Below are 23,158 nucleotides of genomic sequence, written 5' to 3'. Positions count from 1 at the left end.
GTGTAGTAAGGCCTTATATGTAGGACACGCTACCGGCCACTATTCTGTATGATGATCACACATAGCCCATGACTAGATGATATCGAATGCAGTGGAGTGAGGTGTTGTACTGCACATGCCCACTGATTTTAGGCCCAGATAAAGTGAAATCCCGCCCTGTGAAGCCTGCGCAAATTACGCCAATCAGCGATTATCTGCAAATCCATTCACAGGCCGCTCACCATATAATGATTCCCCGGTGTGCGCAGTCTGTGTGTAGCCCAGGACTTACTCAGCGGCTGTGATAGAATCAGGCTGATCGGGGGTGGAGCTGACGTCACATGACTTCCCCTCACACACCTGGGCACGCCCCTCACCATATAATGATTCCCCGGTGTGCGCAGTCTGTGTGTAGCCCAGGACTTACTCAGCGGCTGTGATAGAATCAGGCTGATCGGGGGCGGAGCTGACGTCACATGACTTCCCCTCACACACCTGGCCACGCCCCTCACCATATAATGGTTCCCCAGTGTGTGCAGTCTGTGTGTAGCCCAGGACTTACTCAGCGGCTGTGATAGAATCAGGCTGATCGGGGGCGGAGCTGATGTCACATGACTTCCCCTCACACACCTGGACACGCCCCTCACCATATAATGGTTCCCCAGTGTGTGCAGTCTGTGTGTAGCCCAGGACTTACTCAGCGGCTGTGATAGAATCAGGCTGATCGGGGGCGGAGCTGATGTCACATGACTTCCCCTCACACACCTGGACACGCCCCTCACCATATAATGGTTCCCCAGTGTGTGCAGTCTGTGTGTAGCCCAGGACTTACTCAGCGGCTGTGATAGAATCAGGCTGATCGGGGGCGGAGCTGATGTCACATGACTTCCCCTCACACACCTGGGCATGCCCCTCACCATATAATGATTCCCCAGTGTGTGCAGTCTGTGTGTAGCCCAGGACTTACTCAGCGGCTGTGATAGAATCAGGCTGATCGGGGGCGGAGCTGATGTCACATGACTTCCCCTCACACACCTGGGCACGCCACTCACCATATTATGATTCCCCAGTGTGTGCAGTCTGTGTGTAGCCCAGGACTTACTCAGCGGCTGTGATAGCATCAGGCTGATTGGGGGCGGAGCTGATGTCACATGACTTCCCCTCACACACCTGGGCACGCCCCTCACCATATAATGATTCTTCAGTGTGTGCAGTCTGTGTGTAGCCCAATACTTACTCAGAGGCTGTGATAGAATCAGGCTGGTCAGGGGCGGAGCTGATGTCACATGACTTTCCCTCACACACCTGGCCACGCCTCTCACCATATAATGATTCCCCAGTGTGTGCAGTCTATGTGCAGCCCAGGACTTACTCAGAGGCTGCGATAGAATCAGGCTGATTGGGGGCGGAGCTGATGTCACATGACTTCCCCTCACACACCTGGGCACGCCCCTCACCATATAATGATTCCCCAGTGTGTGCAGTCTGTGTGTAGCCCAGGACTTACTCAGCGGCTGTGATACAATCAGGCTGATCTAGGGCGGAGCTGATGTCACATGACTTCCCCTCACACACCTGGACACGCCCCTCACCATATAATGGTTCCCCAGTGTGTGCAGTCTGTGTGTAGCCCAGGACTTACTCAGCGGCTGTGATAGAATCAGGCTGATCGGGGGCGGAGCTGATGTCACATGACTTCCCCTCACACACCTGGGCATGCCCCTCACCATATAATGATTCCCCAGTGTGTGCAGTCTGTGTGTAGCCCAGGACTAACTCAGCGGCTGTGATAGAATCAGGCTGATCGGGGGCGGAGCTGATGTCACATGACTTCCCCTCACACACCTGGGCACGCCACTCACCATATTATGATTCCCCAGTGTGTGCAGTCTGTGTGTAGCCCAGGACTTACTCAGCGGCTGTGATAGAATCAGGCTGATTGGGGGCGGAGCTGATGTCACATGACTTCCCCTCACACACCTGGGCACGCCCCTCACCATATAATGATTCTTCAGTGTGTGCAGTCTGTGTGTAGCCCAGGACTTACTCAGAGGCTGTGATAGAATCAGGCTGGTCAGGGGCGGAGCTGATGTCACATGACTTTCCCTCACACACCTGGCCACGCCTCTCACCATATAATGATTCCCCAGTGTGTGCAGTCTATGTGCAGCCCAGGACTTACTCAGAGGCTGCGATAGAATCAGGCTGATTGGGGGCGGAGCTGATGTCACATGACTTCCCCTCACACACCTGGGCACGCCCCTCACCATATAATGATTCCCCAGTGTGTGCAGCCCAGGACTTACTCAGAGGCTGCGATAGAATCAGGCTGATGGGGGCGGAGCTGACATCACATGATTTCCCCTGACACACCTGGCCACGCCGCTCACCATATAATGATTCCCCAGTGTGCGCAGTCTGTGTGTAGCCCAGGACTTACTCAGCGGCTGTGATAGAATCAGGCTGATCGGGGGCGGAGCTGACGTCACATGACTTCCCCTCAGGCCTGCGTATTCCCTGACACTACCAATTACCACCCCTAAACTTCAAATTCCTGTCAATCAAACTACGATACACATGCGCAGTCTATCGCTAATCGCCAGGTTTGCAAATTTGCAGCCATGTGATCAGATCTGCATTAGGCCTTGGTGCATAGTTTGTGATGAGTTACAGTACAGATCGGGATGCACAGTATCCTAAATATATTTGATGTCCCTGTGTGATGATTGGGAGGGAACAGGGGTGTCACAGGAAGTGGCTATGTACAAAGACCCGGAACTCTATCATGCTATTAGAGACTCCGCGGTGCAGCAGAAATAACGGAGACACATGGAAATGTTATACGATCTGGATAGGTTATAGGATGAGGAGATGTTATACGATACAGAGATGTTATACAATATGGATAGGTTATATGATGAGGAGATGTTATATGATGAGGAGATGTTATACAATATGGATATGTTATATGATATGGATATGTTATACGATACAGAGATGTTATATGATGAGGAGATGTTATATGATAAGGAGATGTTATACAATATGGATAGGTTATATGATGAGGAGATGTTATACGATAAGGAGATGTTATACGATATGGATATGTTATATGATATAGATATGTTATACGATACAGAGATGTTATACAATATGGATAGGTTATATGATGAGGAGATGTTATATGATAAGGAGATGTTATACAATATGGATAGGTTATATGATGAGGAGATGTTATATGATGAGGAGATGTTATACGATAAGGAGATGTTATACGATATGGATATGTTATATGATATAGATATGTTATACGATACAGAGATGTTATATGATGAGGAGATGTTATATGATAAGGAGATGTTATACAATATGGATAGGTTATATGATGAGGAGATGTTATATGATGAGGAGATGTTATACGATAAGGAGATGTTATACGATATGGATATGTTATATGATATGGATATGTTATACGATACAGAGATGTTATACAATATGGATAGGTTATATGATGAGGAGATGTTATATGATGAGGAGATGTTATACAATATGGATATGTTATATGATATGGATATGTTATACGACACAGAGATGTTATATGATGAGGAGATGTTATATGATAAGGAGATGTTATACGATAAGGAGATGTTATACGATATGGATATGTTATACGATATGGATATGTTATACGATACAAAGATGTTATACGATCTGGATAGGTTATATGATGAGGAGATGTTATACGATATAGATATGTTATATAATAAGTAGATGTTATACGATAAGGAGATGTTATACAATATGGATATGTTATACAATATGGATATGTTATACGATATGGATAGGTTATATGATAAGGAGATGTTATACGATAAGGAGATGTTATACAATATGGATATGTTATACAATATGGATATGTTATACGATATGGATAGGTTATATGATAAGGAGATGTTATACGATACAGAGATGTTATACAATATGGATAGGTTATATGATGAGGAGATGTTATATGATGAGGAGATGTTATACAATATGGATATGTTATATGATATGGATATGTTATACGACACAGAGATGTTATATGATGAGGAGATGTTATATGATAAGGAGATGTTATACGATAAGGAGATGTTATACGATATGGATATGTTATACGATATGGATATGTTATACGATACAAAGATGTTATACGATCTGGATAGGTTATATGATGAGGAGATGTTATACGATATAGATATGTTATATAATAAGTAGATGTTATACGATAAGGAGATGTTATACAATATGGATATGTTATACAATATGGATATGTTATACGATATGGATAGGTTATATGATAAGGAGATGTTATACGATAAGGAGATGTTATACAATATGGATATGTTATACAATATGGATATGTTATACGATATGGATAGGTTATATGATAAGGAGATGTTATACGATACAGAGATGTTATACAATATGGATAGTTTATATGATAAGGAGATGTTATACGATATGGATATGTCATACGATATGGATATGTTATACGATATGGATATGTTATACGATACAGAGATGTTATACAATATGGATAGGTTATATAATAAGGAGATGTTATACGATATGGATAGGTTATATGATAAGGAGATGTTATACAATATGGATATGTTATACGATATGGATATGTTATACGATATGGATATGTTATACGATACAGAGATGTTATACAATATGGATAGGTTATATGATAAGGAGATGTTATACGATATGGATATGTCATACGATATGGATAGGTTATATGATACGGAGATGTTATACAATATGGATAGGTTATATGATAAGGAGATGTTATAGGATATGGATAGGTTATATAATAATAGATGTTATACGATATGGATAGGTTATATGATAAGGAGATGTTATACGATATGGATATGTTATACGATATGGATATGTTATACGACATGGATATGTTATACAATATGGATAGGTTATATGATAAGGAGATGTTATACGATATGGATATGTTATAGGATATGGATAGGTTATATGATAATAGATGTTATAAGATAAGGAGATTTTATGCGATATGGATATGTTATGCGATATGGATATGTTATGCGATATGGATATGTTATGCAATATGGATATGTTATATGATAAGTAGATGTTATAAGATATGGATATGTTATACGATAAGGAGATGTTATACAATATGGATATGTTATACGATATGGATATGTTTTACGACATGGATATGTTATACGACATGGATATGTTATACGATATGGATATGTTATACGATATGGATATGTTATACGATAAGTAGATGTTATAAGATATGAATATGTTATAAGATATGGGTATGTTATACGATAAGGAGATGTTATACAATATGGATATGTTATACAATATGGATATGTTATATGGGTACTCTTTACCTAGCACGGCGCCCGCGAGGGGACGCAGATACCTTCACAGGTAAACGCGTCCCTTCGCGGGCTTCACAGGTATCCTCGTCCCCTTGCGGGGCTCGCTGCGCTCACCACGCTTCGGGCTCGGTGGCTCGCTGCGCTCGCCACACTATTCTATTCTCAACTCCACGCCGACGAGGATAGTGGGGGTATGAAAAGGTCGTAGGACGCAGACCCCTGCCCCTCGCGGGCTCGCTGCGCTCGCCACGCTTCGGGTTCACATTGATCGTGGGGTGGCGGTAACAATTGTGGGGGCCATTTCACACTTCAGGGTGGCTATTTGGCCTCTGTGGGCCATTTAACATTGATTCCTATGGAAAAATCGTGTCAATTGAGGCATTGAACAGAAAAATCGGGTCAATTGAGAAATTTAACATTGGTCCCTATGGGAAATCGCGGGCATCGCGTCGGTCGCGTCGCACCCGATTTTTTAGTGCTTTCAATGCCCGCGATGACCGCGATGGGCGCCGTGCTAGGTAAAGAGTACCGTTATATGTTATACGACATGGATATGTTATACGACATGGATATGTTATACGATATGGATATGTTATACGATAAGGAGATGTTATACGATAAGTAGATGTTATACGATAAGGAGATGTTATACAATATGGATAGGTTATATGATAAGGATATAGTGGATTGGTTCTTACCTAATTACAGAAAACAAGACGTGCATGATAAGAACTGTGGCGAGAAGGAGGAACAGGCAGAGTAATATAATGGTCAGCCATTGTGGGAACAGGATGTTGCCGTGGCCATCGTTGTACACACACAGAGGAAGGTTCGGATTGCTGCCATTCTGGGAGCATTGTGAGGGAACAAAGCTCAAACCTGGGGAAGAAAGATGGATAGAACTCTGTTATTGTGCTATAAATACTGTATATACAGCCGTGACCTCACATCACATTACATACATAGCACCGGGGAACTTACTGTCAGTCATATCACAGACATAGCACCGGGGAACTTACCGTGTCACTCATATCACAAATATATAGCACCGGGGAACTTACCGCCACTCACCCTCATAATACATATATATATATATAGCGTCACAGGATTTCCAAGACCCGGCGGGCAGAAAATCAGCACGGCACTGCAGCAGCTTTTCAAATGCTTTTATTTCCCTCTACGTTTCGAAGCTATACGCTCCGTCTTCAGGAGGATATGTGTAACAAAATACCATAGACAGTGCCACTGTCTATGGGAAATAAAAGCATTTGAAAAGTTGCTGCAGTGCCGTGCTGATTTTCTGCCCGCCGGGTCTTGGAAATCCTGTGACGCTATTACATTGTGCAGGGGCACGCAGCTCATTATCCCTATCGGAGAGTGCCGGGCCGTGAGCTGACTATATTTATATATATATATATATATATATATATATATATATATATATATATATATATATATATATATATATATATATATATATATATATATATATATATATATATATATATATATATATAGCACCGGGGAACTTACCCTCATCATATCACAGACATAGCACCGGGGAACTTACCGTCACCCTCATATCACATACATAGCACCGGGGAACTTACCGTCACCCTCATCATATCACAGACATAGCACCGGGGAACTTACCGTCACCCTCACATCACATACATAGCACCGGGGAACTTACCGTCACCCTCATCACATCACAGACATAGCACCGGGGAACTTACCGTCACCCTCATCACATCACAGACATAGCACCGGGGAACTTACCGTCACCCTCATCACATCACAGACATAGCACCGGGGAACTTACCGTCACCCTCATCATATCACAGACATAGCACCGGGGAACTTACCGTCACCCTCATCATATCACATACATAGCACCAGGGAACTTACCGTCACCCTCATCATATCACATACATAGCACCGGGGAACTTACCGTCACCCTCACATCACATACATAGCACCGGGGAACTTACCGTCACCCTCATCATATCACATACATAGCACCGGGGAACTTACCGTCACCCTCACATCACATACATAGCACCGGGGAACTTACCGTCACCCTCATCACATCACATACATAGCACCGGGGAACTTACCGTCACCCTCATCATATCACATACATAGCACCGGGGAACTTACCGTCACCCTCATCATACTACAGACATAGCACCGGGGAACTTACCATCTACATCTGTTGGAAACTTGTTATAGAGCGTCGTGAATGGGTAGTAGATAACGTTCCGGAATATCCAGTCCAGTCTCGTCTCATTGATATACAGAATGGCCTGCTTTGGGACTCCGTAGGCTATAATCAGAATAGCCAGAAAGAAGATGAAGAAGTATATTTCCTTCAGCTGGAGATTGATAGAAGAAATGCCGATCACTTACACTGGGACTCACAACACAATAACTTCTGGGCTGTGTTCAAAGCTGTGCTAGGTTCTGAGTGAGTGTCAATGCAGTACTGCCCACTGTGCATAGGTGTGACTCTCCAGAGATACATACATCAATGCATTACTACACTGTGCATAGGTGTGACTCTCCAGAGATACAGTACATACATCAATGCAGTACTACACTGTGCATAGGTGTGACTCTCCAGAGATACATACATCAATGCAGTACTACACTGTGCATAGGTGTGACTCTCCAGTGATACATACATCAATGCAGTACTGCACATTGCACAAAGGTGTGAGTCTCCAGAGATACATACATCAATGCATTACTACACTGTGCATAGGTGTGACTCTCCAGAGATACAGTACATACATCAATGCAGTACTACACTGTGCATAGGTGTGACTCTCCAGAGATACATACATCAATGCATTACTACACTGTGCATAGGTGTGACTCTCCAGAGATACAGTACATACATCAATGCAGTACTACACTGTGCATAGGTGTGACTCTCCAGAGATACATACATCAATGCAGTACTACACTGTGCATAGGTGTGACTCTCCAGTGATACATACATCAATGCAGTACTGCACATTGCACAAAGGTGTGAGTCTCCAGAGATACATACATCAATGCATTACTACACTGTGCATAGGTGTGACTCTCCAGAGATACAGTACATACATCAATGCAGTACTACACTGTGCATAGGTGTGACTCTCCAGAGATACATACATCAATGCATTACTACACTGTGCATAGGTGTGACTCTCCAGAGATACAGTACATACATCAATGCAGTACTACACTGTGCATAGGTGTGACTCTCCAGAGATACATACATCAATGCAGTACTACACTGTGCATAGGTGTGACTCTCCAGTGATACATACATCAATGCAGTACTGCACATTGCACAAAGGTGTGAGTCTCCAGAGATACATACATCAATGCATTACTACACTGTGCATAGGTGTGACTCTCCAGAGATACAGTACATACATCAATGCAGTACTACACTGTGCATAGGTGTGACTCTCCAGAGATACATACATCAATGCATTACTACACTGTGCATAGGTGTGACTCTCCAGAGATACAGTACATACATCAATGCAGTACTACACTGTGCATAGGTGTGACTCTCCAGAGATACATACATCAATGCATTACTACACTGTGCATAGGTGTGACTCTCCAGAGATACAGTACATACATCAATGCAGTACTACACTGTGCATAGGTGTGACTCTCCAGAGATACATACATCAATGCATTACTACACTGTGCTTAGGTGTGACTCTCCAGAGATACAGTACATACATCAATGCAGTACTACACTGTGCATAGGTGTGACTCTCCAGAGATACATACATCAATGCATTACTACACTGTGCATAGGTGTGACTCTCCAGAGATACAGTACATACATCAATGCAGTACTACACTGTGCATAGGTGTGACTCTCCAGAGATACATACATCAATGCAGTACTACACTGTGCATAGGTGTGACTCTCCAGTGATACATACATCAATGCAGTACTGCACATTGCACATAGGTGTGACTCTCCAGAGATACATACATCAATGCATTACTACACTGTGCATAGGTGTGACTCTCCAGAGATACAGTACATACATCAATGCAGTACTACACTGTGCATAGGTGTGACTCTCCAGAGATACATACATCAATGCATTACTACACTGTGCATAGGTGTGACTCTCCAGAGATACAGTACATACATCAATGCAGTACTACACTGTGCATAGGTGTGACTCTCCAGAGATACATACATCAATGCATTACTACACTGTGCATAGGTGTGACTCTCCAGAGATACAGTACATACATCAATGCAGTACTACACTGTGCATAGGTGTGACTCTCCAGAGATACATACATCGATGCATTACTACACTGTGCATAGGTGTGACTCTCCAGAGATACAGTACATACATCAATGCAGTACTACACTGTGCATAGGTGTGACTCTCCAGAGATACATACATCAATGCAGTACTACACTGTGCATAGGTGTGACTCTCCAGTGATACATACATCAATGCAGTACTGCACATTGCACATAGGTGTGACTCTCCAGAGATATATCCATCACTGCAGTACTCCCCACTGTGCATATGTGTGACTCTCCAGAGATACATACATCAATGCAGTACTACACTGTGCATAGGTGTTACTCTCCAGTGATACATACATCAATGCAGTACTGCACATTGCACATAGGTGTGACTCTCCAGAGATATATCCATCACTGCAGTACTCCCCAATGTGCATATGTGTGATTCTCCAGAGATACATACATCAATGCAGTACTACACTGTGCATATGTGTGATTCTCCAGAGATACATACATCAATGCAGTACTACACTGTGCATATGTGTGATTCTCCAGAGATACATGCATCAATGCAGTTCTACACTGTGCATATGTGTGATTCTCCAGAGATATATCCATCACTGCAGTACTCCCCACTCTTCATAGGTGTGACTCTCCAGAGATATATCCATTACTGCAGTGCTACACTGTGCATAGGTATGACTCTCCACAGATACGGATATGTTATACGATATACAGTACTACCCACTCTGCATAGGTGTGACAACGCTTCATTAATACTTACATCAATTCAGTACTGCCCACTGTGCATAGGTGTGACTCTCCAGAGATATATCCATCACTGCAGTACTGCCCACTGTGCATAGGTGTTACTCTCCAGTGATACATACATCAATGCAGTACTACACTGTGCATAGGTGTGACTCTCCAGAGATATATCCATAACTGTATAATCCCCACTATGCATAGGTGTGACTCTCCAGAGATACATACATCAATACAGTTCTACACTGTGCATATGTGTGATTCTCCAGAGATATATCCATTACTGCAGTGCTACACTGTGCATAGGTATGACTCTACACAGATACGGATATGTTATACGATATACAGTACTACCCACTTTGCATTTGTGTGACTCTCCAGAGATAAATACATCGATGCAGTACTGCCCACTGTGAATATGTGTGACTCTCCAGAGATACATACATCAATGCAGTACTACACTGTGCATATGTGTGAATCTCCAGAGATATATCCATCACTGCAGTACTACACTGTGCATAGGTGTGACTCTCTAGAGATACATACATCGATGCAGTACTGCCCACTGTGAATATGTGTGACTCTCCAGAGATACATACATCGATGCAGTACTGCCCACTGTGAATATGTGTGACTCTCCAGAGATACATACATCGATGCAGTACTGCCTACTGTGCATAGGTGTGACCCTCCAGATATACACACATCAATGCAGTACTGTCCTCTGTGCATAGGTGTGACTCTCCAGAGATATATCCATCACAGCAGTACTCCCCACTATGCATAGGTGTGACTCTCCAGAGATACATACACCAATGCAGTATTCCCCACTGTGCATATGTGTGACTCTCCAGAGATACATACATCGATGCAGTACTGCCTACTGTGCATAGGTGTGACCCTCCAGATATACACACATCAATGCAGTACTGTCCTCTGTGCATAGGTGTGACTCTCCAGAGATATATCCATCACAGCAGTACTCCCCACTATGCATAGGTGTGACTCTCCAGAGATACATACACAAATGCAGTATTCCCCACTGTGCATATGTGTGACTCTCCAGAGATACATACATTGATGCAGTACTGCCTACTGTGCATAGGTGTGACCCTCCAGAGATACATACATCAATGCAGTGCTGCCCACTGTGCATAGGTGTGACTCTCCAGAGATATATCCATCAATGCAGTACTGCCCACTGTGCATATGTGTGACTCTCCAGAGATACATACATCGATGCAGTACTGCCTACTGTGCATAGGTGTGACCCTCCAGATATAAACACATCAATGCAGTACTGCCCACTGTGCATAGGTGTGACTCTCCAGAGATATAACTATCACTGCAGTACTCCTCACTCTTCATAGGTGTGACTCTCCAGAGACACATGCATCAATGCAGTACTACCCACAATGCATGTGTGACTCTCCAGAGATACATACATCAATGCAGTACTACCCACTGTGCATAGGTGTGACTCTCCACAGATACATACAGCAAGGCAATACTGCCCAATGTGAATATGTGTGCCTCTCCAAAAATAGATACATTAATGCAGTACTGCCCAATGTGCATATGTGTGACTCTCCAGGGATACATACATCGATGCAGTACTGCCTATTGTGCATCGGTGTGACTTTCCATATATACATACAGAACATCAATGCAGTACTGCCAATTGTGTATAGGTGTGATACTCCAGAGATACATACATCAATGCAGTACTGCTCACTCTGCATAGCTGTTACTCTCCAGAGATAAATACAGCAAGGCAATACTGCCCAATGTGAATATGTGTGCCTCTCCAAAATGACATACATTAATGCAGTGCTGCCCACTGTGCATATGTTTGATTCTCCAGAGAAACATACATCAATGCGGTACTGCCTATTGTGCATAGGTGTGACTATCCACAGATACAAACATCAATGCATATTTGCCCACTGTGCATAGGTGTGATTCTCAAGAGATACATACATCAATGCAGTACTGCTCACTCTGCATATGTGTGACTCTCCAGAGATACATACAGCAAAGCAATAGTGCCCAATGTGCATATGTGTCACTCTCCAGAGATACGTCCATCAATGCGGTACTGCCTATTGTGCATAGGTGTGCTCTCCAGAGATACAAACAGTGCCTCAATGCAGTACTTCCGATTGTGTATAGGTGCGACTATCCACAGATACATAATCAATGCGGTACTGCCTACTGTGTATAGGTGTGACTATCCACAGATACATACATCAATGCAGTACTTCAGATTGTGTATAGGTGTGACTACAAGAGATTCATACATCAATGCATAACTGCCCAGCGTGCCTAGGTGTGATTCTCCTGAGATACATACATCAATGCAGTACTGCCCAGCGTGCCTAGGTGTGATTCTCCTGAGATACATACATCAATGCAGTACTGCCCAGCGTGCCTAGGTGTGATTCTCCTGAGATACATACATCAATGCAGTACTGTCCAAAGTGCATAGGTGTGACTCTTAAGAGATAGTGTGGGACGTCAGTCCTTTAGGACATTTAGGGGTCTAGTGTCTGAATGGTCTAGTTATAAAGGGTCAGCTTTAAATTAATAGCAGCGTTATACCGGCGGTCTATTCATTACAACTTATAACTTCATTGGACATCGATTGTAAATTGACTCCTCTCTCATTTCATCAACAGGTAATTACACTGCACAATATCACAGCTGCTTGCACTGATTTAAAACTGGGTAATTACACTGCACAATATCACAGCTGCTTGCACGGATTTAAAACTGGGTAATTACACTGCACAATATTTCAGCTGCTTACACTGATTTAAAACTGGGTAATTACACTGCACAATATCACAGCTGCTTACACTGATTTAAAACTGGGTAATTACACTGCACAATATCACAGCTGCTTACACTGATTTAAAACTGGGTAATTACACTGCACAATATCACAGCTGCTTACACTGATTTAAAACTGGGTAATTATACTGCACAATATCACAGCTGCTTGCACTGATTTACAACTGGGTAATTATACTGCACAATATCACAGCTGCTTGCACTGATTTACAACTGGGTAATTATACTGCACAATATCACAGCTGCTTGCACTGATTTAAAACTGGGTAATTACACTGCACAATATCGCAGCTGCTTGCACTGATTTAAAACTGGGTATTTACACTAAACAATATCGCAGTAAAGCTGTAAAAAGCTGTTATTGGGGTTTTACAGTCTCTGTGCTATTTCAATAACTTATGCTGTGTACACACGGGGGAGATATATTGCTAGCAATATATTGCTTGCAATATATTGCTGAGTAATATATTGCTCAGTGTACTTGCAATATATCTCCGCAATATATTTCTCAGCAATATATTGCTCAGTGTCCAGTTTTTCATAGGGACCAGCAATTTTGACTAGATTTTTTTTAACCTCTATTTAAATTCATTTATGATTGACATGGGTTGTGGGAAGTCCTTCTGGAAGGGAATAAAAGTGTATATGGTGTATATACAGATGTAGCAGGGGTCATCTTTGTAGGGGCAGGATAATCTAGCGGCAGCAGCCGCTAGTGCCCCGCACCTGCCAGGGGTGTGGGGGCACAAGACGGCCGTGCGGCCCCTGCCACCCCGACACCAATGCCCCCTTCATTTATATTGAGCCCACATACTATTGGTGTGGGGCAGCATGGTAATGCTCATGCTGCCCACCGATGGTGCAAATCACCATCGATGGGCAGCATGAACATAATCATGCTGCCCGACACCAATGGCCTCTACTACAGCCTATGCACTTACTGGATAGTGCGGCTGTGCAGGACTAGCGTGCTGATGGGGGGAGCTGCTGCTGTGAGCGCGGGCAGAGAAACGGAGGTAGAAGCAGGGGCTGGCTCCGTGACAAGGCGGGTGGGCGGTGACACGGCGGGTGGGCGGTGAAACGGCGCTGGACGTAGTAAGTGTCGCTTGTCGCTGGTGCACAGTGCTTTGTGCACCAGCGACCAGCAATTTTTAGGGAGAATCGGAGGAGCAAGCTCCTGCGACCAGCGACCATGAAGGGCTGGCCGCGGGAGCACGCTCCCAGCCATTTATCGCTGGCTGCACATTAAATCACTGGCAATATGGTCGTGAAACTACAAATCCCAGCATGCCTTGCCACAGTTTTAACACTCCCTTATAGCAAAACTGTTGCAAGGCATGCTGGGATTTGTAGTTTCACAACATCTGGAGGGCCACAGTTTGAAAACCCATAGTCTAAAGGGTCTAGTTATAAAGGGTCAGCTTTAAATTAATAGCAGGGTTATACTGGCGTTAAACCGAAGGAAACCAGAAGGCAAACAACACACCAACATTATTTCTGAAGAACTGCATTATAACCACCAGGGTTGCCGACTTAAACCCCAATGCACGGATCTCCGTGGAGGGGGCAGGGCTAAAATGATGGGATTGTGCACATTTTAGCTCTGCCCCCTCCTCAGAGATCCACGGATTGCCGCATTTAAATCCAGAGGTATGGAGGAAGACGCCAAAATTGGGGGGTGGCGTTGGGGTCCCCCAGAATCCGGGAGGGTTGCCCACCTTTCCGGGAGGAGGACCCGATTTTCGGGATCCTCCCGGCCATTCCGGGAGGGTAGGCAACCCTGTATAACCACATAACTCCGGAACATCATGTGGCCTCAACTTACCTTTGCCATGAGAACACCTGGACCAGGCCCAGTCACCCCAGCCAGGACAGGAGGCGCATTGGCCATGGGGCCCCGGTACTACACCCAGAGGCCGGTAGGTGCCCCCCCCCCCCGCCCCTGGAAGGCCAGACCAGCTCGGGTCGAACTCTGCAGCAGCCGCACCCACCCCCCACCAACTCTCCCCCAGCCTCACTGACTGACTCCCCCAGCCCCCCCCCCCCCCGCGCACCACCCACGCTGGCTCTCCCTACAGGATGATGGCCTGTTGAGCCTTTTATGATGGTGCCGCAAATGGCTGCCTAGGAACTGTGCACTCAGCCATATGTAACCCAGTGTCTCCCGTGTGATAACTGTACTGTCTCTGCTGTAACTGTGTTGTCTGCTCAAACTATTCCTCATACCGTGCTCATACTGTCACCTACCTGGCTGCTGCAATGACCAGTGGTGCTGCTGATGGCTGCCTAGGTGCTGTACAGCTCGGCAGGTATGGGTTCCCTGTGTGATAATTGTACTGTCCCTGCTTATATTGTTACCTACCTGGCTGCTGCAATGACCAGTGGTGCCGCTGATGGCTGCCTAGGTGCTGTGCAGCTTATCAGGTATGTGTTCCCTGTGTGATAACTGTACTGTCCCTGCTTATATTGTTACCTACCTGGCTGCTGTAATGACCAGTGGTGCCGCTGATGGCTGCCTAGGCGCTGTGCAGCTCGGCAGGTATGTGTTCCCTGTGTGATAACTGTACTGTCCCTGCTTATATTGTCACCTACCTGGCTGCTGCAATGACCAGTGGTGCTGCTGATGGCTACCTAGGTGCTGTGCAGCTCGGCAGGTATGTGTTCCCTGTTTGATAACTGTACTGTCTCTGCTTATATTGTTACCTACCTGGCTGCTGCAATGACCAGTGGTGCCGATGATGGCTGCCTAGGCGCTGTGCAGCTCGGCAGGTATGTGTTCCCTGTGTGATAACTGTACTGTCCCTGCTTATATTGTCACCTACCTGGCTGCTGCAATGACCAGTGGTGCCGCTGATGGCTGCCTAGGTGCTGTGCAGCTTATCAGGTATGTGTTCCCTGTGTGATAACTGTACTGTCCCTGCTTATATTGTTACCTACCTGGCTGCTGTAATGACCAGTGGTGCCGCTGATGGCTGCCTAGGCGCTGTGCAGCTCGGCAGGTATGTGTTCCCTTTGTGATAACTGTACTGTCCCTGCTTATATTGTCACCTACCTGGCTGCTGCAATGACCAGTGGTGCCGCTGATGGCTGCCTAGGTGCTGTGCAGCTCAGCAGGTATGTGTTCCCTGTGTGATAACTGTACTGTCTCTGCTTATATTGTTACCTACCTGGCTGCTGCAATGACCAGTGGTGCCGCTGATGGCTGCCTAGGTGCTGTGCTGCTCGGCAGGTATGTGTTCCCTGTGTGATAACTGTACTGTCCCTGCTTATATTGTTACCTACCTGGCTGCTGCAATGACCAGTGGTGCCGCTGATGGCTGCCTAGGCGCTGTGCAGCTCTGCAGGTATGTGTTCCCTGTGTGATACTGTACTGTCTCTGCTTATATTGTTACCTACCTGGCTGCTGCAATGACCAGTGGTGCCGCTGATGGCTGCCTAGGTGCTGTGCAGCTCGGGGGTATGTGTGTTACCTGTGTGATAACTGTACTGTCCCTGCTTATACTGTTACCTACCTGGCTGCTGCAATGACCAGTGGTGCCGCTGATGGCTGCCTAGGTGCTGTGCAGCTTGGCGGGTATGTGTTCCCTGTGTGATAACTGTACTGTCCCTGCTTATATTGTTACCTCCCTGGCTGCTGCAATGACAAGTGGTGCCGCTGATGGATGCCTAGGTGCTGTGCAGCTCGGCAGGTATGTGTTCCCTGTGTGATACTGTACTGTCTCTGCTTATATTGTTACCTACCTGGCTGCTGCAATGACCAGTGGTGCCGCTGATGGCTGCCTAGGTGCTGTGCAGCTCGGGGGTATGTGTGTTACCTGTGTGATAACTGTACTGTCCCTGCTTATACTGTTACCTACCTGGCTGCTGCAATGACCAGTGATGCCGCTGATGGCTGCCTAGGTGCTGTGCAGCTCGGCGGGTATGTGTTCCCTGTGTGATAACTGTACTGTCCCTGCTTATATTGTTACCTCCCTGGCTGCTGCAATGACAAGTGGTGCCGCTGATGGATGCCTAGGTGCTGTGCAGCTCGGCAGGTATGTGTTCCCTGTGTGATACTGTACTTTCCCTGCTTATATTGTTACCTACCTGGCTGCTGCAATGACCAGTGGTGCCGCTGATGGCTGCCTAGGTGCTGTGCAGCTCGGGGGTATGTGTGTTTCCTGTGTGATAACTGTACTGTCCCTGCTTATACTGTTACCTACCTGGCTGCTGCAATGACCAGTGGCACCGCTGATGGCTGCCTAGGCGCTGTGCAGCTCGGCAGGTACGTGTTCCCGGTGTGATAACTGTACTGTCCCTGCTTATATTGTTACCTACCTGGCTGCTGCAATGACCACTGGTGCCGCTGATGGCTGCCTAGGTGCTGTGCTGCTCGGCAGGTATGTGTTCCCTATGTGATAACTGTACTGTCCCTGCTTATATTGTCACCTACCTGGCTGCTGCAATGACCAGTGGTGCCGCTGATGGCTGCCTAGGTGCTGTGCTGCTCGGCAGGTATGTGTTCCCTGTGTGATAACTTTACTGTCTCTGCTGTAACTGTGCTGTCTTTGTTCATACTATTCCTCATACCGTGCTCTTACTGTTACCTACCTGGCTGCTGCAATGACCAGTGGTGCCGCTGATGGCTGCCTAGACGCTGTGCAGCTCGGCAGGTATGTGTTACCTGTGTGATAACTGTACTGTCCCTGCTTATATTGTTACCTACCTGGCTGCTGCAATGACCAGTGGTGCCGCTGATGGCTGCCTAGGTGCTGTGCTGCTCGGCAGGTATGTGTTCCCTGTGTGATAACTGTACTGTCTCTGCTTATATTGTTACCTACCTGGCTGCTGCAATGACAAGTGGTGCCGCTGATGGATGCCTAGGTGCTGTGCAGCCCGGCAGGTATGTGTTCCCTGTGTGATACTGTACTGTCCCTGCTTATATTGTTACCTACCTGGCTGCTGCAATGACCAGTGGTGCCGCTGATGGCTGCCTAGGTGCTGTGCAGCTCGGCAGGTATGTGTTCCCTGTGTGATAACTGTACTGTCCCTGCTTATATTGTTACCTACCTGGCTGCTGCAATGACCAGTGGTGCCGCTGATGGCTGCCTAGGTGCTGTGCTGCTCGGCAGGTATGTGTTCCCTGTGTGATAACTGTACTGTACCTGCTTATATTGTTACCTACCTGGCTGCTGCAATGACCAGTGGTGCCGCTGATGGCTGCCTAGGCACTGTGCAGCTCGGCAGGTATGTGTTACCTGTGTGATAACTGTACTGTCCCTGCTTATATTGTTACCTACCTGGCTGCTGCAATGACCAGTGGTGCCGCTGATGGCTGCCTAGGTGCTGTGCTGTTTGGCAGGTATGTGTTCCCTGTGTGATAACTGTACTGTACCTGCTTATATTGTTACCTACCTGGCTGCTGCAATGACCAGTGGTGCCGCTGATGGCTGCCTAGGTGCTGTGCAGCTCGGCGGGTATGTGTTCCCTGTGTGATAACTGTACTGTCCCTGCTTATATTGTCACCACCTGGCTGCTGCAGTGACCAGTGGTGCCGCAGATGGCTGCCTAGGTGCTGTGCAGCTTGGCAGGTATGTGTTCCCTGTGTGATAACTGTACTGTCCCTGCTTATATTGTTACCTACCTGGCTGCTGCAATGACCAGTGGTGCCGCAGATGGCTGCCTAGGTGCTGTGCAGCTTATCAGGTATGTGTTCCCTGTGTGATAACTGTACTGTCCCTGCTTATATTGTTACCTACCTGGCTGCTGTAATGACCAGTGGCACCGCTGATGCTGCCTAGGCGCTGTGCAGCTCGGCAGGTATGTGTTCCCTGTGTGATAACTGTACTGTCCCTGCTTATATTGTTACCTACTTGGCTGCTGCAATGACCAGTGGTGCCGCTGATGGCTGCCTAGGCGCTGTACAGCTCGGCAGGTATGTGTTCCCTGTGTGATAACTGTACTGTCCCTGCTTATATTGTTACCTACCTGGCTGCTGCAATGACCACTGGTGCCGCTGATGGCTGCCTAGGTGCTGTGCAGCTCGGCAGGTATGTGTTCCCTGTGTGATACTGTACTGTCTCTTCTTATATTGTCACCTACCTGGCTGCTGCAATGACCAGTGGTGCCGCTGATGGCTGCCTAGGCGCTGTGCAGCTCGGTGGGTATGTGTTCCCTGTGTGATAACTGTACTGTCCCTGCTTATACTGTTACCTACCCGGCTGCTGCAATGACCAGTGGTGCCGCTGATGGCTGCCTAGGTGCTGTGCAGCTCGGCAGGTATGTGTTCCCTGTGTGATACTGTACTGTCTCTTCTTATATTGTCACCTACCTGGCTGCTGCAATGACCAGTGGTGCCGCTGATGGCTGCCTAGGCGCTGTGCAGCTCGGCAGGTATGTGTTCCCTGTGTGATAACTGTACTGTCCCTGCTTATATTGTCACCTACCTGGCTGCTGCAATGACCAGTGGTGCCGCTGATGGCTGCCTAGGTGCTGTGCAGCTTATCAGGTATGTGTTCCCTGTGTGATAACTGTACTGTCTCTGCTTATAGTGTTACCTGCCTGGCTGCTGCAATGACCAGTGGTGCCGCTGATGGCTGTCTAGGCGCTGTGCAGCTCGGCAGGTATGTGTTCCCTGTGTGATAACTGTACTGTCCCTGCTTATATTGTTACCTACCTGGCTGCTGCAATGACCAGTGGTGCCGCTGATGGCTGCCTAGGCGCTGTGCAGCTCGGCAGGTATGTGTTCCCTGTGTGATCCTGTACTGTCTCTGCTTATATTGTTACCTACCTGGCTGCTGCAATGAGCAGTGGTGCCGCTGATAGCTGCCTAGGCGCTGTGCAGCTCGGCAGGTATGTGTTCCCTGTGTGATACTGTACTGTCCCTGCTTATATTGTTACCTACCTGGCTGCTGCAATGACCAGTGGTGCCGCTGATGGCTGCCTAGGCACTGTGCAGCTCGGCGGGTATGTGTTCCCTGTGTGATAACTGTACTGTCCCTGCATATATTGTTACCTACCTGGCTGCTGCAATGACCAGTGGCGCCGCTGATGGCTGCCTAGGTGCTGTGCAGCTCGGCGGGTATGTGTTCCCTATGTGATAACTGTACTGTCCCTGCTTATATTGTTACCTACCTGGCTGCTGCAATGACCAGTGGTGCCGCTGATGGCTGCCTAGGCACTGTGCAGCTCGGCGGGTATGTGTTCCCTGTGTGATAACTGTACTGTCTCTGCTTATATTGTTACCTACCTGGCTGCTGCAATGACCAGTGGTGCCGCTGATGGCTGCCTAGGCGCTGTGCAGCTCGGCAGGTATGTGTTCCCTGTGTGATAACTGTACTGTCTCTGCTTATACTGGCACCTGCCACAGGCACGGTGCTGCTTGGCAGGTATGTGTTCCCTGCGTCTATATCCCCCAGGGTACTTCTAGCCTATACCTGTATGTGTTCTCATATCTGTCACTGTTTAACTGTACCTAACTGGCTGTTGCAAAACAATCCAAGTCAAATTCCTAGTATGTGCAAGTATACCTGGCCAATAAAGTTGATTCTGATTCATATATAAATGCATTACTGCCCATTGTACATAGGTGTGACTCTCCATAGACACATACTGTACATCAATGCAGTCCTGCCCATTGTGTACAGGTGTGACTCTCCATAGAAACATTCATAAATGCAGTACTGCCCATTGTGCATAGGTGTGACTCTCCATAGAAACATTCATCAATGCAGTACTGCCCAGTTTGCATTGATGTTGTGACTCTCTAGAGATGCATACATCAATGCAATACTGCCCACTGTTCATAGGTGTGATTCTCCAGAGATACAGTACATACATCAATGCAGTACTGCACATTGCGCATAGGTGTGATTCTCCAGAGATACATACATCAATGCAATACTGCACATTGCACATAGGTGTGATTCTCCAGAGATACATACATCAATGCAATACTGCACATTGCACATAGGTGTGATTCTCCAGAGATACATACATCAATGCAATACTGCACATTGCACATAGGTGTGATTCTCCAGAGATACATACATCAATGCAATACTGCCCACTGTTCATAGGTGTAATTCTCCAGATATACATACATCAATGCAGTACTGCACATTGCGCATAGGTGTGATTCTCTAGAGATGCATACATCAATGCAGTACTACCCATTGTGCATAGGTGTGACTCTCCAGAGATACATACATCAATGCAGTACTACCCATTGTGCATAGGTGTGATTCTCTAGAGATGCATACATCAATGCAGTACTACCCATTGTGAATAGGTGTGACTCTCCAGAGATGCATACATCAATGCAATACTGCCCACTGTTCATAGGTGTGATTCTCCAGAGATACATACATCAATGCAGTACTGCCCACTGTTCATAGGTGTGACTCTCCAGAGATGCATACATCAATGCAATACTGCCCATTGTGCATAGGTGTGACTCTCCATAGAAACATTCATCAATGCAGTACTGCCCAATATGCATAGATGCACAATGTGGGGTGGGTGGCCCCAGAGGTATGGGTGAGGTGTTTCCACTTTGGCTCTTTTTGGAGTCACTGTTCTTTTCTTCTATGTTGTTACACCTTCTGGGTGACATTTATGAAGAATACGAATATGACTCATGCATAGTGCTTCCAGCAGTCTGTGCCATCCGGTGTCCTATGTTCCAGGCTTGCTTCCATTATTCTGCCTCCTGTCTGCTCCACTCAGTACCATTACGTGATTGACAATGAGACTCCTGTTCTGCTACAGGACATGAATCTGACGAATGATGGCTAGTTGGGTCATCTATGTCCGTCCCAAGATCCCGTCATTCATTATAATACAGCATGCACATATTCCACTTTATCTTCAGCATATGAATTACACCACCCTTATAGTCTGTGATAGTGGCTGTGACATAGCAGCCAATTGCCTTTAGCCTATGTGTATTAATGTTATTTTGTCCCAGGTAGTGAAGAATGGTGTCACTCACTGCCTGGAGATAACACACTGCACTCACATCAGCAGCCTCTTCACCAGTGCCTGCCATGGTGAGTCCCCACATCCAGCAGCTACCTACAGTAGTGGGCATAGTATGGATGTTGCTTGGTGCTCCACCCCTAGCCATGCCCTAATCCCGCCCTCTGCCGCCCGACAAATCTCCTATAAATTGTTTTGATGTGATGGTTTTCACAATTCCATCAAAAGTTTCAACATTTGTTGGTGGGCTTCCGATGTCCATTCCTACTCCCTACCCCTAGAATATAATATTTTATAAATCGGTGCCAGTGGGTATCAGGAGCACACGTGGCAAAGATGTCATTTCATGGATAATGTGGACATTTATTCATGGGATCATGGACCCTCTCTTCAATGTTTACCCCAAAGGTCTGTATCAACTTTATTGCCAAAATATGTGCCTCAAAGCCGCGCCTTCACCTGATCACAAAATGTATGTAAAATTTTCAAAAATACAAGAACCCGCTGGGGATAGTAAAACTCATCCGACTGAGCTGAACCTTTCTACACAAGTTACTGCTATGGACCCGCAACTTTTGGAATTTCTAACTTGCAATTTTTTGTTGATCCTTACTAATGTGGGAGAGATGACCAATGTCCTGCAGCCGGGTGCCGGACGGGTTCCCAACAGTCGGGATCCCGACAGTCATTTACACGATGTCGGGATCCCGACTGTCGGAGTCCCATACCACACCCCTGCAGCCAGCGTGGGATAGGTGTATAACACAATACAAATTATGATGCATACACAGGAAGCGCCACAAATACTGGGCAGAGACCGCATTAGAATAAAGAAGGATATCAGGCAGCTGCCCTGTTGCACATTCAGAACCAGGCCTAAACCATATAAATG

General features: G+C 46.3%; 1 protein-coding gene across 1 annotated transcript in view; it reads right to left on the bottom strand.

Moving 5' to 3' along the window:
• Nucleotides 1-23,158, bottom strand: part of LOC146058637 (transient receptor potential cation channel subfamily M member 2-like) — a 262,847-nt gene that overhangs the window by 34,612 nt on the left and 205,077 nt on the right. Inside the window, exons 20-21 of the mRNA XM_083170910.1 lie at nt 7,603-7,774; nt 6,098-6,278 (exon numbers count right to left, since the gene is read on the bottom strand). Coding sequence (XP_083027036.1) covers nt 6,098-6,278; nt 7,603-7,774 — 353 coding nt within the window. The remainder of the gene's footprint in view (nt 1-6,097; nt 6,279-7,602; nt 7,775-23,158) is intronic.

This window comes from Crinia signifera, chromosome 2 (assembly GCF_055691185.1).
Source record: "Crinia signifera chromosome 2, ASM5569118v1, whole genome shotgun sequence".
NCBI lineage: Eukaryota > Metazoa > Chordata > Amphibia > Anura > Myobatrachidae > Crinia > Crinia signifera.
This window is presented reverse-complemented; position numbering and strand designations above follow the sequence as displayed.